Source organism: Physeter macrocephalus, chromosome 8 (genome assembly GCF_002837175.3).
Source record: "Physeter macrocephalus isolate SW-GA chromosome 8, ASM283717v5, whole genome shotgun sequence".
Lineage (NCBI taxonomy): Eukaryota > Metazoa > Chordata > Mammalia > Artiodactyla > Physeteridae > Physeter > Physeter macrocephalus.
Window position 1 is genome coordinate 119,337,083 of NC_041221.1, and position 17,297 is coordinate 119,354,379.

General features: G+C 37.6%; 1 protein-coding gene across 1 annotated transcript in view; it reads left to right on the forward strand.

Annotated features, from left to right (window-relative positions):
- LOC102993245 (zinc finger protein 474-like) overlaps positions 1–17,297 on the forward strand; it is a 131,427-nt gene that overhangs the window by 107,301 nt on the left and 6,829 nt on the right. The window contains exon 8 of the mRNA XM_055086729.1: positions 16,591–16,771. Coding sequence (XP_054942704.1) covers positions 16,591–16,771 — 181 coding nt within the window. The remainder of the gene's footprint in view (positions 1–16,590; positions 16,772–17,297) is intronic.

A 17,297-nucleotide genomic window follows, 5' to 3' on the forward strand; every position in this document is an offset into this window, starting at 1 on the left:
CCGGACGCGCAGGCTCAGCGGCCATGGCTCACGGGCCCAGCCGCTCCGCGGCACGTGGGATCCTCCCAGACCGGGGCGCGAGCTCGGTTCCCCTGCATTGGCAGGCGGACGCGCAACCACTGCGCCACCAGGGAAGCCCCCAAGATGTTTTAATATGTGAAAAGTATAAATTGCCTCATCTGGCCCATTCCTTGATCTGATTCTGTCTCAAAGGTCCTCATCTTTGAACTCAGGTCTCAACACAGTCAAGACAGTTTCCATTACTGTTTTTCATTACCCAGTCTCTGCCTGACTCCCAAATAATACAATGCCTTCACATGGCCAAGGTAGCTCTCTTGGTGTAGGAAGTACTTGCTTATAGTACTGTCTGTCAAATCCCTCCCCAGCTACTGAAGCATGGCCACCTTCTAATGACAGGAGGATGGAGTCTGGGGTCAGAACCAAGGTGGGAAGCCAGGGAGACCTAGAAAAGGTGCTGATCTTTGACTGCATTCTTGAGGTCTGATACTCATGTTTTAGTCCTGTATTGCATAGCCTGATTCCTGTTTTCACACTTCCTCTGGTCAGTTATTCCACTATGGACTTTAAAACTTTCATGTTAACATACTACAGTAGTCTTAAGCAGTTTTTGAATAAGTCATGTTGTTGGGCAATTTGTTTGAGGGAGTTCTGCACACATCAGTACAATTCTACCCATTCAACAAACCCATTTCAATTATCACCCTCTTCACTGGTTTCTGGTCAAGATCTTCCCTTTCTTCCTACTTCAGGCTCCTATAGCACTCTGTTTCTGTATCATGACACATAAATTTTGCCTTCTTTTTAGTTTACATGCTTGTCTCCATTACTAAGGAAAGCTAAGTATTGGGGTTCCCCATAACCTCCGTCAGGGTGAAGGTGTATACTCAATTTAAATGCTTGTTGTTGGAAGGAGCAGATGAATAAATCCATGGAGACAATAAAATAGAGGACTGTGGCCTCTACCTTGGGGAATAATGTTGAGTTTGGTGTGGCTAGCAGACATGTTTCATGGGACTTAGGCTGGGCCTGAATGAAATCAGTCTGAAGTGTTTGGACTTTATTCTGTAGTCATAGAGAACCACAGAAATTCCTTATATCAAATCAGACCAGCCAAGTTTGTGCAAAACTTAGTCAAGTGCACAGGGTGAGGAAGCAGTTGGGAGGCTGAATATTATATGATGATTTGTCAGTCCAGCCACAGTGGGTGACACAGGACCCAAGGGGATGGTTCAGTCCATCCATCTCCCAAATCATCTTTTTGGCTGTCACTTTTCAACATAAGATGGCTCATACCCTACAATCCCATCTAGTTATTTGTGAATTCACTTTTTGCAGTGGGTGACACAGGACCCAAGGGGATGGTTCAGTCCATCCATCTCCCAAATCATCTTTTTGGCTGTCACTTTTCAACATAAGATGGCTCATACCCTACAATCCCATCTAGTTATTTGTGAATTCACTTTTTGGTGAATGCAGCCAAGCTAGGGAAACAAGCCTGAATAAAATGAAAATATTAGGAAGAGCTATACTTAGATCATCTTATGGTGGAAACAGACTCGTGCTAAATCCTGTCCTCAGATTATTTTTCCAGGCCTTTGTTACTGCTTTTTAAAGTAATAGAGCTGAATTCTAGGACTTCAGTTGAGTTACATCATGCAAGCACTTAACTAATATATTTTCAACTATAAACCATTGACAAAATAAAATAGTATTGGAATAAGGTAATTTAAGATATTGTCAATATTTTCATTTTGCATTGTACTTTTATGCTATGCAAAGGTGTATTCATTCTTAATGTTATTTTAATTCCAGTTACTAATTGGTTGCATTACTAAACTGTATTATATACAATACCTTGAATATCATCTTTTACCAGTTATTTAAGGAATTTTCAGAAAGTAATTGGGGCTCCACTTGATTTTTCCTTTTAGGACTGATTTTATTACCTAATCTCTGCTTAGGTTTTGACTCGGGAGTTGACATTCTTTTTTATTACTTTATTATTCTTATAAAAATGACACAAGTTCGTTACAAAAGTTCAAGCTGTTATAAAAAGTATAAAATTAGCATAACAGTTACCCCAGGTTAGTTTGACCTTAGTGAGTATCATTCCAGACATCTATGTAAATAACATATAAATAAATAGACATGCAGGTTTTCATAGAAATGAGGTAATCACATTCAAGTTATTATTGATAGCGGTAATATATTTAATTTTACTTGAATTCAACAAAAAGAAACCAAAGTGAAACTGATGAAATTGCTGAACTTCAGAAAAATATTTCTTCACTAAAAGAAAGTTAGTTTTTAAAGGACCCACTAATGCTAAAAAACAAAGATATGTCATTAAAGAATATGAAAAAAATTTTAACTCCATGTTTCAATTTTATACTTCTTTAATTGACTGTTTGCCATGAAAGGTGGAGAATTTAGTACCATTAACATCCTTGTACCTACCTCTCCTTCTGTGGACAATTTTTGTAAGTAAGGTATTTTTATTTGTCAAGGTGTGTTGCTTTTCTATTCTCTTCACTAACCATAATTTCTATAGTCATTTTACCTTAGATCTGTGTTTAAATGGATTCATTGCCATTCTTATGATGATTTGTCAGTCCAGCCACAGTGGGTGACACAGGACCCAAGGGGATGGTTCAGTCCATCCATCTCCCAAATCATCTTTTTGGCTGTCACTTTTCAACATAAGATGGCTCATACCCTACAATCCCATCTAGTTATTTGTGAATTCACTTTTTGTGAATTCACTGTATATCTCCATATGGATTACAGCTTCAATATTTCTGAGCTTTTTTTTGTTTGCTGTTTTTGTTTCATCTCTTGATAGCTTATATTTTATGGATTGATGTTTTTCAAAAGTGTGTAATTTATTGACTAAACGGGGACTTTTTAGAGAGTAAAAGAAGGAACTATTAATACTTAGTCAAGACAACAGGTACATTAGGGACTGTTTTACACAAAGCAGAACTTAAGGTCTTCCTAAAGCCAGAGGTGGTATATTTCATAAGTTCTTGCAGGCTTCAGTTCAGTACTTTTAGAGGCATTTAAATGGTGCCAAATGGCTCCTTACACAAAGGAGCATCTATTTGAAAGAAAAGGTTTGGCTCTAACTAAAGGCCCAACATCTCACTTCCTGGGGTTAATGGATGGGTTTTAGGGAGTCCCCCAATCATTCCAAATCATATCCACAGTTCTCTGTACATGTGCATTTTTCTGAGGAGATGGCCATTGCAACCATTAAATTTTCAAAGGGGCTTATGGCTCCATATATATTACTAATTGATATTTCACAACATAGCTCCCAAAAGCTACATCACTGGAGCATGTTCTCCTAAGTCTCCTATAAATAATATCACACAACTATAATTTCACACTATTATTACTTAGTATTTATTGTGGGATTAATATAAGAAATGACCAAATGTACTAGTCGTAACTTCCCCTTAATTTTTAATGTCTCTTTCATTAAGGTTCATGCAATAGTATTTAATGTTAGGAATATCTTTTCCTTCTGACCAATTACTATACTTCCTTCTATAAGCTCTGTTACTTATTGAGTTGTGTGGTTCACTGTGGTTTTCTTTCCTCCTGAGCACTTGGAGGTCATCAAAAGCTATCTGAAGCTATTAGAAATAGGTATCCTAGTCTAGGTTTTCTGGAACTATGTCCATTCCTCTTCAATCAACACCTCTCTTAAGGTTCTCCACTAAACCACCCTCTTTCCTTGGTCCTTATTCTTTCCCCTTTGATTCAATGGTGATATTACAAATTGTAAAAAAGAATGGATGGATGACAGGTCATCTACACTGATTAGGAGAAAAGTTGTTAAATGTCCACTTCCCTTTGCATTGCACAGTCCTGGCCTAAAAGATTGAACATGAGGCATTCCTGACAAAGAAGAGACATTAACAGAAAGAAAAAAAAATGCTGCGTGGAAAATAGAATAATAATTCCAATGGTGGCCAGAAAAATGATTGAAAACATATGAAAGTTAGTGGATTCAACTTGAAAGAAATATACACATATGAAAACTTCCCCTGAAGTGTTCAAGTGCCTCTGGCTACATCCAACCTAAACAGACTTTCCCAGGAAACTGAAAGAACAAGGGCAAAATGTGATAAGCCCTAATAAACTTGCTGTGTAGGGGCATTTAGCTGCCCCCCTAAAACAGTTCACATCAGAAGTAGTGCTTATGTAGATCAAAACTGTTGCTCTAATCCTTTGCTTTGCAGAAACTTTAGACTGACTGGCTTCCTCTTTGCCCTCCTTTGATTATACTTCCTAGAGTTGGTTTGCCCTGGCAGGCCCCGTGTAGACAAGCCCCCTGGGCACACCTTCCGCCACCCGGCCTTGCTCAGTTATGTGAGTCCCAGTAGCACACTAGCCAAGAAGCGGCCGTCTACCCTTTCAACCTGGAATATGGTCTCTTCTTCCTGTTCCTCCTCTCCATCCCCCACTCATCCACTTCCATCTGAAAACACTGAAAAGGCTAAAGAGTAAAACCTTGGCAGTGGCCATAACCACAAGTTGGAGACTGTTCAGCTTTCTCTGGAAGTTTCAGACTGACAGTTGTGAAATTAATGAACAATAAAAGAGGTTCTCTTATCTCTGTTCAGACCCATGGGGATGCATTTTTCTCTTCAGCTGTGTGTCTGGGTTGCTTGCACTTCCCTAGAGCGTGGCTTAGGAGCGAGATGCTCAAAACCTAAGAATATGGAGTATGTTGCAAGTTCAACTGCAGTTCACCCACAAATATAGAGCATGGGGCAGGCTTTGGAAAATATAATATAGAATATCAGCCTTTTTATGGTATTAATTTTCTCCCACATCCCTGTAAGTTATTTTGTGCCTGTCTTCTAGCCTCTGTGTCTGCCTATTTTCTTCTAATTTTTCCTTCCAGAAGAAGCCGTATGACAATGTGACATGAATGTCTTCATTTATGACCCATACGAATTATTTTGCTTACATGCTTGGTTAAATACTACATTTGGCTCATACTTTCCATACAGAGCTTTAAGAAATTCATTATTCTCAAAGTAAAAAGAATAACTTACTTTCAAACTTCAAAAACGTGCATCTAATTAATCTTTCAAGTAAATAAACGTAAAAATAAAAGGAACTTTTGGATACTTTGAAGATTATTACTTCTGCTTTACTCTTTCTCTTAGGTCTTGAATTCCCTAAATATTTATAAAGTCACTTTTCAAGTGTTAGACTTTGCTACATGGCTAATAAGAAGGAAGGCTAAAGAACTATTTCATTATCTTGATTAAGGTAGTATATTAACATAGGTCAGTATAGAAAAATAGAATAAAAATATTTTTCCTCAAACAATGTGCTTTTTTAAAGACTTGGCTCATCCCGAAAGTAACTCCACTTTCCATTTTGCTTGGTCTGCATTAATTGTGGATTTACTCATCTAGAATCTGTTATTTCTGCTGGGGCATGCAGAAATCATAAAACTGTTTCCTTCTGATTTTGATCTTGCCCTGTGCTTTTTCCACTGCAGATGTAACCCCTAATAGTCTTAGTTAAAAGCAAGCTGATTCTAAAACATGCACACATTTCACCATGTTTTATTTCCCCAGTGGAGACCACATGACCAACTTAATTTGGTTCTGCTTTCATGCCACCCCAGTGCTACTTCAGAAATATTGAAAAAGGTCATTTAATTCCACTGCAATTTCTTGCAGCTCAACTTAACTGGGCCTTTTCCATTATTCTGTGAGTATTCTTCCCTAATTGAATCACTATTTCCCACAGTGCTTAATCTCAGTATTCTTCACTATTCTATTTCCCAGAATCAGAATCTCTTCATTCTCTAAAGATCACTTTGCCTCATATTTAGAAGACTAAATTCATTTTATATTAGCTTCACTAGTGCCTCGCTTCTCTACAATAATCTTTCTCTAACTCCACCTATTTTATTTTTCTTCCTTTTCCCCTTCCCATTTCCAGATACACCCTTGACCCCATCTTGTCTTGCCTCCTCAGAGACCTTTTTCTATTGATTATCCCTTTTCTCTTATCTTAGTTCCCCAGTCAGGGATTGAACCCAGGCCCTCGGCAGTGGAGGCTAGGAGTCCTAACCACTGGACTGCCCGGGAATTCCCAGGCCTACAGTTTCTTATTCTCCATCCCAAACACTCCTATCCCCAAAACAGCAAAAAAACAAATCTTTCTTAACTCTACTTATCTCTCAAATTTTCTTTCTGCAAACTCTTGGAAAGTGTATTCCTCTTCTTCTTGACCTAATCTTTAACTCCTAACAATTTAGTTTTTATTCTTATCACTCCTTTGGAACTAAACTATCTAAAGTCACTGGCTTATAACCTACTGGTAACCAGATCTACCTGCATTCCTCAGCTACGCATTACTCTCTGTAGCATTTGACAGAGTTGATGACACCAACTTTCTGGAACCAGAAGTGTTTCCAGAATTCTGAAGGGAGTCTTTTTCTCTCCATGCCCAAGTTTCTTTAACTTCAAACTTGAACCTTTATCTTTTTAGGCTGCAATTTCCCTTGCTCAATCTCCTTATTGTAGATATTCTCCTGGAATTTTTCTCCATACACTCTCTATATATGCCTCTTCTAGAATTTTTGTGGTTTTAAACCTCTTTTCTGTGCAAACAGTTCTGAATCCCACTAATCCTGAATTACAGGCCTCTGTTTTTTATTTTGCCGGGACTAATTTGTGTTTAAATTCTACTAATACATCAAACTCAACAGGTCCAGAACAGAATCCTGTTTTGCTCCTTCCCCAACCTGTCTTTCCAGATTTCTCCCTTTCTGTAAGTGACATCACCATCTTCCCTGTTATTTAGAATAATACATTGCTGTTCTCTTGGACCCATGATTTACTTACCCCTCAGAGCCATGAATGCTCAAACTCTCAAAGATACGCTGCCCTGCTACTCCTTTTATATACAGCCAAACAGACTTTCCTGCAGTGAAGTTATAGGTTATTTCCCTGCCTAACAGCTTCCTATCGCTTACAAAACAAAATCCAGATCTTAGCCCGGCATTCATGGCTGTTCACAGCATGGCCACCGCCTACCTATTTGATTCTAGTTCTCAGTGCTACACTGAGCATCAGGCAAGCTGAATTATTTGCTATTCTCTGTACTAACCTTCAGATTCCTGTCCATGGGGCTTTGCTCATGCTGTCTTTGCTCAGCCTCCAAAATCTTTCTCCATCCTTCCCAGCCCTTGTGGTCTAAATTTTACCCATTCTTCAAATGCTACCTCCTTAAAGCTTTCCCTGATCTTTACAACTGGAAGAAACATTTCCAACCTCTGAATTTAATTACATTTTAATAATATAGCCATACTATTTTCTTTGGCTTCATGTTTATATGAATTTTTTCCCTTCCTTTTACTTGTAATCAGTTTGTGTCTTTATGTTCGTAAAATGTGTTTCTTATAAGCAACATATAATTGGGTCTTGCTTTTTTTTTTAATCTAGCCTGTCAATCCATGCCTTTTAATTGTGTTCTTTGGTCCATTTATATTTACCCCAATTATAAATATACATAGAATAAAGTCTACCACCTTGGTGTTTTAATCATACTTGTTCCTCCTGCCTTTATTTTTCTTTTTAAAAATTTTTTAATTTTTTTCAGTTTTATTTTATTTTTAAAAATTATATTGAAGTATAGTTGATTTATAATGTGTTAATGTCTGCTGTATAGCAAAGTGATTTAGTTATACATATATATTATTTTTCATATCCTTTTCCACTATGGTTTATCAAAGGATACTGAATATAGTGTGTTATACAGCAGGAACTTGTTGTTTATCCATCCTATATATAATAATTTGCATCTGCTAATCCCAAACTCCAAACCCCTCCCTCCTCTACCCCCTCTTCCCCTTGGCAAACACAAGTCTGTTCTCTATGTCTGTGAGTCTGTTTCTGTTTCGTAGATAAGGTCATTTGTGTTGTATTTTAGATTCCTCGTATAAGTGATATCATATGGTATTTGTCTTCCTCTTTCGGACTTACTTCGCTTACTACAATAATCTCTAGGTCCGTCCATGTTGCTGCAAATGGCATTATTTCATTCTTCTTTATGGCTGAGTAATATTCCATTGTGTGTGTGTGTGTGTGTGTGTGTGTGTGTGTGTGCGCATGTGCATGCAAGTGTGTGTATGTATATATATATATATATGTATATATACCACATCTTCTTTATCCATTCTTCTGTCAATGGACAATAAGGTAGTTTCTGTGTCTTGGCTATTGAAAACAGTGCTATTATGAACATAGGGGTGCATGTATCTTTTCAAATTATGGAGGTTTTTTTCTGGATATATGACCAGGAGTGGGATTGATGGATCATATGGCAACTATATTTTTAGTTTTTTGAGGAACCTCCATACTGTTCTCCATAGTGGCTGCACCAATTTACATTCCCACCAACAGGGTCGGAGGGTTCCTATTCTCCACACCCTCTTCAGCATTTGTTATTTGTAGGCTTTTTAATGATGGCCATTTTGAACGGTGTAAGGTGTGGTACCTCACTGTGGGGTTTTATTTTTTTAACATCTTTGTTGGAGTATAATTGCTTTACAATGGTGTATTAGTTTCTGCTGTATAACAAACTGAGTCAGCTATACATATACATATATCCCCATATACACTCCCTCTTGCGTCTACCTCACACCCTCCCTATCACACCCCTCTAGGTGGACACAAAGCACTGAGTTGACCTCCCTATGCTATGTGGCTACTTCCCACTAGCTATCTATTTTACATTTGGTAGTGTATATATATCCATGCCACTCTCTCACTTCATTCCAGATCACCCTTCCCCCTCCCCGTGTCCTCAAGTCCATTCTCTACATTTGCGTCTTTATTCCTTTCCTGCCCCCTAGGTTCTTCAGAACCTATTTTTATCTTTTTTTTTAAATTCCATATATATGTGTTAGCATATGGTATTTGTTTTTCTCTTTCTGGCTTACTTCACTCTGTATGACAGACTCTAGGTCCATCCACTTCACTACAAATAACTCCATTTCGTTTCTTTTTATGGCTGAGTAATATTCCATTGTATATATGTGCCACATCTTCTTTATCCATGCATCTGTCAATGGACACTTAGGTTGCTTCCATATCCTAGCTATTGTAAATAGAGCTGTAAAGAACACTGTGGTACATGACGCTTTTTGAATTATGTTTTTTTCAGGGAATATGCCCAGTAGTGGGATTGCTGGGTCGTATGGTAGTTGTATTTTTAGCTTTTTGTATATCTTCTTTGGAGAAATGTCTATTTAGGTCTTCTGCCCATTTGTGGATTGGGTTGTTTGTTTTTTTGGTATTGAGCTGCATGTGCTGCTTGTATATTTTGTAGATTAATCCTTTGTCAGTTGCTTCATTAGCAAATATTTTCTCCCATTCTAAGTGTTGTCTTTTTGTCTTGCTTATGGTTTCCTTTGCTGTTCCAAAGCTTTTAAGTTTCATTAGGTCCCATTTATTTATTTTTATTTTTATTTCCATTTCTCTAGGAGGTGGGTCAAAACGGATCTTGCTGTGATTTATGCCATAGAGTGTTCTGCCTATGCTTTCCTCTAAGAGTTTTATAGTACCTGGCCTTAGATCTAGGTCTTTAATCCATTTTAAGTTTATTTTTGTGTATGGTGTTAGGGAGTGTTCTAATTTCATTCTCTTACATGTAGCTGTCCAGTTTTCCCAGCACCGCTTATTGAAGAGACTGTCTTTTCTCCATTGTATATTCTTGTCTTTATCAAAGATAAGGTGACCATATGTGCATGGCTGATCTCTGGGCTTTATATCCTGTTTCATTGAATGATATTTCTGTTTTTGTGCCAGTACTATAGTGTCGTGATTATTGTAGCTTTGAAGTATAGTCTGAAGTCAGGGAGCCTGGTTCCTCCAGCTCAGTTTTTCTTTCTCTAGATTGCATGGCTATTCGGGGTCTTTTGTGTTTCCATACAAATTGTGCAATTTTTTGTTCTACTTCTGTGAAAAATGCCATTGGTAATTTGATAGGGATTGTGTTGAATCTGTAGATTGCTTTGGGTAGTATAATCATTTTCACAATGTTGATTCTTCCAATCCAAGAACATGGTATATCTCTCTATCTGTTTGTATCATCTCTAATTTCTTTCATCAGTGTCTTATACTTTTCTGCATACAGGTCTTTTGTCTCCTTAGGTAGGTTTTTTCCTAGGTATTTTATTCTTTTTGTTGCAATGGTAAATGGGAGTGGTTCCTTAATTTCTCTTTCAAATAGTGTATAGGAATGCAAGAGATTTCTGTGCATTAATTCTGTGTCCTGTTACTTTACCAAATTCGCTGATTAGCTCTAGTAGTTTTCTGATAGCATCTTCAGGATTCTCTGTGTATGGTATCATGTCATCTGCAAACAGTGACAGCTTTACTTCTTCTTTACTGATTTGGAATCTTTTTATTTATTTTTCTTCTCTGATTGCTCTGGCTAAAAGTTTCAAAACTATGCTGAATAATACTGGTGAGGGTAGGTAACCTTGTCTTGTTCCTGATCTTAGGGAAAATGGTTTCAGTTTTTCACCATTGAGAACAATGTTGGCGGTGGGTTTGTCATATATGGCCTTTATTATGTTGAGGTAAGTTCCCTCTGTGCCTACTTTCTGGCGAGTTTTTATCATAAATGGGTGTTGAATTTTGTTGAACGCTTTTTCTGCATCTGTTGAGATGATCTTATAGATTTTATTCTTCTGTTTGTCAATATGGTGTATCACACTGATTGATTTGCATATATTGAAGAATCCTTGCATTCCTGGGATAAACCCCACTTGATCATGGTGTATGATCCTTTTAATGTCTGTTGGATTCTGTTTGCTAGTATTTTTTTGAGGATTTTTGCATCTATGTCCATCAGAGATATTGGCCTATAGTTTTCATTTTTTGTGACATCTTTGTCTGGTTTTGGTATCAGGGTGATGGTGGCCTCATAGAATGAGTTTGGGAGTGTTCCTCCAAACTTTTGAAAGAATTTGAGAAAGATAGGTGTTAGCTCTTCTCTAAATGTTTGATAGAATTCAACTGTGAAGCCATCTGGTCCTGGGCTTTTGTTTGTTGGAAGTTTTTTAACCACAATTTCAATTTCAGTGCTTGTGATTGGTCTGTTTATATTTTCTATTTCTTCCTGGTTCAGTCTCGGAAGGTGTTTTTCTAAGAATTTGTCCATTTCTTCCAGGTTTTCCACTTTATTGGCATACAGTTGCTTGTAGTTATCTCTCATGAACCTTTGTATTTCTGCACTGTCAGTTGTTGCTTCTTTTTCATTTCTAATTCTATTGATTTAAGTTTTTTCCCTTTTTTTCTTGGTGAGCCTGGCTAATGGTTTATCAATTTTTTTAATGTCCTCAAAACCAGATTTTAGTTTTATTGATCTTTGCTATTATTTCCTTCATTTATTTTTCATTTATTTCTGATCTGATCTTTATGATTTCTTTCCTTCTTCTAACTTCGAGGTTTTTTTGTTCTTCTTTCTCTAATTGCTTTAAGTGTAAGGTTAGGTTGTTTATTTGAGATGTTTCTTGTTTCTTGAGGTGAGATTGTATTGCTATAAACTTCCCTCTTAGAACTGCTTTTGCTGCATCCCATCCCAGGTTTTGAGTCGTTGTGTTTTCATTGTCATTTATTTGTAGGTATTTTTTAATTTCCTCTTTGATTTCTTCAGTGATCTCTTGTTATTTAGTAGTGTATTTGTTAGCCTCCATGTGTTTGTATTTTTTACAGTTTTTTTTCCTGTAATTGATTCCTAGTGTCATAGCACTGTGGTCGGAAAAGATACTTGATACAAGCTCAATGTTCTTAAATTTACCAAGGCTTGATTTGTGACCCAAGATATGATCTATCCTGGAGAATGTTCCATGAGCACTTGAGAAGAAAATGTATTCTGTTGTTTTTGGATGGAATGTCCTATAAATATCAATTAAACTCATCTTGTTAATATATCATTTGAAGCTTGTGTTTCCTTATTTTCATTTTGGATGATCTGTCCATTGGTGAAAGTGGGGTGTTAAAGTCCCCTACTATGATTGTGTTACTGTTGATTACCCCTTTTATGGCTGTTAGCATTTGCCTTATGTATGGAGGTGCTCCTTTGTTGGGTGCATAAATATTTACAATTGTTATATCTTCTTCTTGGATTGATTCCTGGATCATCACGTAGTGTCCTTCTTTGTCTCCTGTAATAGTCTTTCTTTTAAAGTCTATTTTGTCTGATATGAGAATTGCTACTTCAGCTTTCTTTTGATTTCCATTTGCATGGAATATCTTTTTCGATCCCCTCACTTTCAGTCTGTATGTGTCCCTAGGTCTGAAGCGGGTCTCTTGTAGACAGCATATATACTGGTCTTGTTTTTGTATCCATTCATCCAGTTTATGTCTTTTGGTTGGAGCACTTAATCCATTTGCACTTAAGGTAATTATCCAAATGTATGTTCCTATTACCATTTTCTTAATTGTTTTGGGTTTGTTTTTGTAGGTATTTTCCTTCTCTTGTGTTTCCAGCCTAGAGAAGATCCTTTAGCATTTGTTGTAAAGCTGGTTTGGTGGTGCTGAATTCTCTTAGCTTTTGCTTCTCTGTAAAGGTTTTAATTTTTCCGTGGAATCTGAATGAGATCCTTGCTTGGTAGAGTCACCTTGGTTGTAGATTTTTCTCTTTCATCACTTTAAATATGTCCTGCCACTCCCTTCTGGCTTGCAGAGTTTCTGCTGAAAGATCAGCTGTTGGGGATCACCTTATGGGGATTCCCTTATATGTTATTTGTTGTTTTTCCCTTGCTGTTTTTAATATTTTTTCTTTGTATTTAATTTTTGATAGCTTGATTAATATGTGTCTTGGCATGTTTCTCCTTGGATTTATCCTGGATGGGACTCTCTGTGCTTCCTGGACTTGACTGACGATTTCCTTTCCCATATTAGGAAAGTTTTCAAGTATAATCTCTTCAAATATTTTCTCACTCCCTTTCTTTTTCTCTCCTTCTTCTGGGACCCCTATAAATCGAATGTTGGTGTGTTTAATATTGTCCCAGAGATCACTGAGACTGTCCTCAATTCTTTTCATTCTTTTTTCTTTATTCTGCTCTGTGGTAGTTATTTCCACTATTTTATCTTCCAGGTCACTTATCCGTTCTTCTGCCTCAGTTATTCTGCTATTGATTCCTTCTAGATAATTTTTAATTTCATTTATTGTGTTGTTCATCATTGTTTGTTTGCTCATTAGTTCTTCTAGGTCCTTGTTAAACGTTTCTTGTATTTTCTCCATTCTATTTCCAAGATTTTGGCTCATCCTTACTATCATTACTCTGAATTCTTTTTCAGGTAAACTGCCCATTTTCTCTTCATTTGTTTGGTCTGGTGGGTTTTTACCTTGCTCTTTCATCTGCTCTGTGTTTTTCTATCTTCTCTTTTTGCTTAGCTTACTGTGTTCGGGGTCTCCTTTTCATATGCTACAGGTTCGTAGTTCCCGTTGTTTTGGGTGTCTCCTCCCAGGGGATAAGGTTGCTTCAGTGGGTTTTGTAGGCTTCCTGGTGGACGGTACTGGTGCATGTGTTCTGGTGGATGAGGCTGGATCTTGTCTTTCTGGTGGGCCAGACCACGTCCGGTGGTGTGTTTTAGGCTGTCTGTGAACTTATTATGATTTTAGGCAGCCTCTCTGCTAATGGGTGAGGTTGTGTTCCTGTCTTGCTAGTTGTTTGGCATGGGGTGTCCAGCACGGGAGCTTGCTGGTCATTGAGTGGAGTTGGGTCTTAGCGTTGAGATGGAGATCTCTGGGAGAGCTCTCGCCAATTGACATTACAAGGGGCTAGGAGGTCTCTGGTGGACCAGTGTCCTGAACTTGGCTTCCCCACCTCAGGGGCTCAGGCCTGACACCTGGCCGGAATACCAAGACCCTGTCAGCCACACAGCCATGTACATGGGGAGCTTCTTGCCTTTTGGGAAGTCTGATTTCTTCTGCCAGAATTCAGTAGGTGTTCTGTATGAGTTGTTCCACATGTAGATGTATTTTTGATGTATTTGTGAGGAGGAAGGTGATCTCCACGTCATACTCCTCCACCATCTTGAAGGTCCTTTCCCTGCATTTTCTTTTAATCCTCTGTTCTTCTTTTCCTATCTTTCTTTCAAGGATGGTTAACTCATGAATTTTTAAAAAATATTCTCTCTTCTCATTGACCTTTTAGTTATTCCTCTTGGCATGACTTTGTACTTTAGTGGTTATTACAGAGACTAAAACATGCATCTTTAGCACATCACATTCTATGTTTAAAAATTATTTGAAGAAAAATCTAAGAATTCTATGACAATCTATTTCCAGTTTTTAGTCCCTACAATTTATGCTCTTATTTACTGTAACTTTACACATTAGAGAATATAAACTCCATTTTCTTTTGTTATTATTTTTCTTTAAAGAACCCATGGTCTAAAGTGATTTTGTCATATATATGTACAAAAATTAGAAACATTTTTTAAAAGTGTTTTAATTTATTGACCTATTTGCATTTTATAGTGTTTTTCCATTCCTTCTTGCAGAACCAGATTTCTAGCTGATATTTTCCTTCAGCATTTATAATGTCTTTTAACATTTCTTGTAAATCAACTCTGCTGAGGAAATTCTTTCAACTTTTGTCTAGATAAAGATGTCTTTAGGACTTCCCTGGTCGTCCAGTGATTAAGACTCTGTGCTTCCACTGCAGGGGGCATGGGTTGGATCCCTGGTCAGGGAAGTTCCACATGCCACACAGTGCAGCCAAAAAAAAAAAATGTGTTTATTTCACCTTCATTTTTGAAAGATATTCTTACTGACTATGGAATTTTGAAATGACTTGATAATTTTTCCCTTTAAACATTTTTTAAATGTCATTCTCTTGTTTCCTGTTCTTCATTTTTTTTTTTTTTCTGATGAGAAGTCACTTGAAATTCTTATCGTTTCCTTATTCCCTTGTATGTATTGTTTCTGTTTGAGAGCTTTCAAGCTTATCTTTGGTTTTTAGCAGTTTTACTAGTATATATCTAGTTCTGTTTTTTTGTTTACCTTGCTCGGATTTCTCTGAGCTTCTCAGATATGTCATTTTTAGTTACGTTCATTGCATTATAGGCTTTAAATTCCTCCTTGGTAAACTGCCCCTGCTTTGTACTTAGTGTAAGGCCTGGAGCCAAAGGTCTCCTCCTAGTTCTACTACTACACCTTTAGACTCCTGTGGACTCTACATGCCTGCAACAGAGGGAGGGTTCCCTCTTAGTGCTCCCATGCCTCCCCAGCAGTATACTGCTCTTATCTGGGACTAGCACATGGCCTAATTCTCCAGCTTTACCATCACATTTAGTCAGGCCCTATGTTCCTGAATTGGTGAGCATTTCTCTCAAAGCTCCTGACTCTCTCCAGTGTTGGACTGTCACCCTCTGTTACTAGGTGCAAGACCCAGTGGGTGAGAAAGTTTCTATAGACAGGATCTGTATGTTGCACCTCTGAATGATTCACACTCAGCTGTCTTGCCCTTATCTCCATGGCAGACAAATGTTGTTTCTAATTCATGTAAAGTTGGAAGGTGGGAGTTTTTCTCTTGTTTCTGCTCATCCACCCTCAAACTGAGGCAGTCCTTTTAGTTCATTAGTTTACCTTGCAACTATGAGTATCTAATAGACTAAAAAATTATGTTTCTGCAGGCTATCTGATTTGTTCTCATTGTTTAGGTGGGAGAAATGTTTCTTGTAATGTTCTATATCCTAGACAGAAGGGTTATATCCTTAACTCTTCCTTAGATTTGGTTCTCCCAGAAACAAACGTTAAGAAAAGGATTTGAGTTCAAGTAGTCTGGGGGGTGGTGATCCCAGGAACCCCAGTAAAAGTAGTGCGAGGAGAGACAGGGAAAAGAAGGAAGTCTACATAGTGTGTTAATGAGTAACTGTGATACAGTCCCACTGAGGACTTCTGGAGGACTGTATGGAAACAGCCTAAGTGAGCAAGCTGGGTCTTTATCCACCAACTCCCATGTGTAATTGATTAGTTGTCCTGCCTATAAGTGGAGTCTACAGCAGATCAAAAAAGGCAGAGACTCGCAGGTGCAGCAGAAATTTTATACATGAAGGAATGTGAGAGGGCACAACAGTGTCTGTTAAAAACTCTCTCTGTGCCAGTTAGGACATTAATTACTTTATTCCTCAGGCATATTGATGTACTGAGAGGATGATTCATACCTGATTTATCTTTGTATTCTCCCAGCATGGAGAATAGTCAGAAGACAATCAATCACTATCTATTCATTGAGAAAATACCTTTTATAAAGTACCAATATGTAAAATTCTGGTTAGCTCTTCTTCATTTCCTGTCCTCCTCCCAAACCAACATCCTTACCCCCCACCTCAATCACTCAGGTAGTATAGTTTATTCTTTTAACTGCCAAAAAGGTTAAACTCACCAGAATGGTTAGACTTTTTAAAAAATTTATTGATTTTTCTAGCTAATTTAAATGTATTATAATTTAAAAGTATAATTTCCAAACCTGAACTTTATCTAACAGATATTTTGTATTACTTGCAGCCAACAATGATAAGGCATCCACCAACAGTTGCTTGCTACATTTGTGGTCGTGAATATGGAACAAAATCAATTTTCATCCATGAGCCACAATGTCTGAAAAAATGGCATAATGAAAACAACTTGTTGCCTAAAGAGCTAAGGAGACCAGAACCGAAAAAGCCAGAAGTCAGGACCATTACTGGTAAGTTTTTGGAAAAAAGACGTGAGTGTATAAGGGAAGACTTTTCTCTCTAAACTTAAAAGAGTAGAGGTATTCTTTTATTACTTGTTCAAGTAACTGAAATCAGCAACATTTACTGTCTTGGCTACAGCCAAATAGAAAAAAACAGTTCCAGAATACCTGACCAAAGTGTTGTCTTCAGATGCTGAGACATAAAGATACTATATCCTGGGAAGCCGTACAAGGAGAGGGACTCACTGGTATTTGCTATATTTCCCAAAAGTTACTTTCATATATTATCAAAGACAAATCTTTAAAACTTTGTAGCTTAAAAAACCTTTGGGGACATCTGGAAACATGTTTTTAAATATGAATGTGTTTTAGCGTTCAAAGAGCAGGGGTACCAAAGTGAAATGCTTATAGGGTCTGCTAGTCAGGATACACAATTGAATAAATTTGTCCATGTGTGGAAAAAGGGAAGGTGGGGACAATGAGTGGGAGAGCACTGCCTTTCTAAAGGAGACAGCTGCTACCCAGTTCCAGCTGG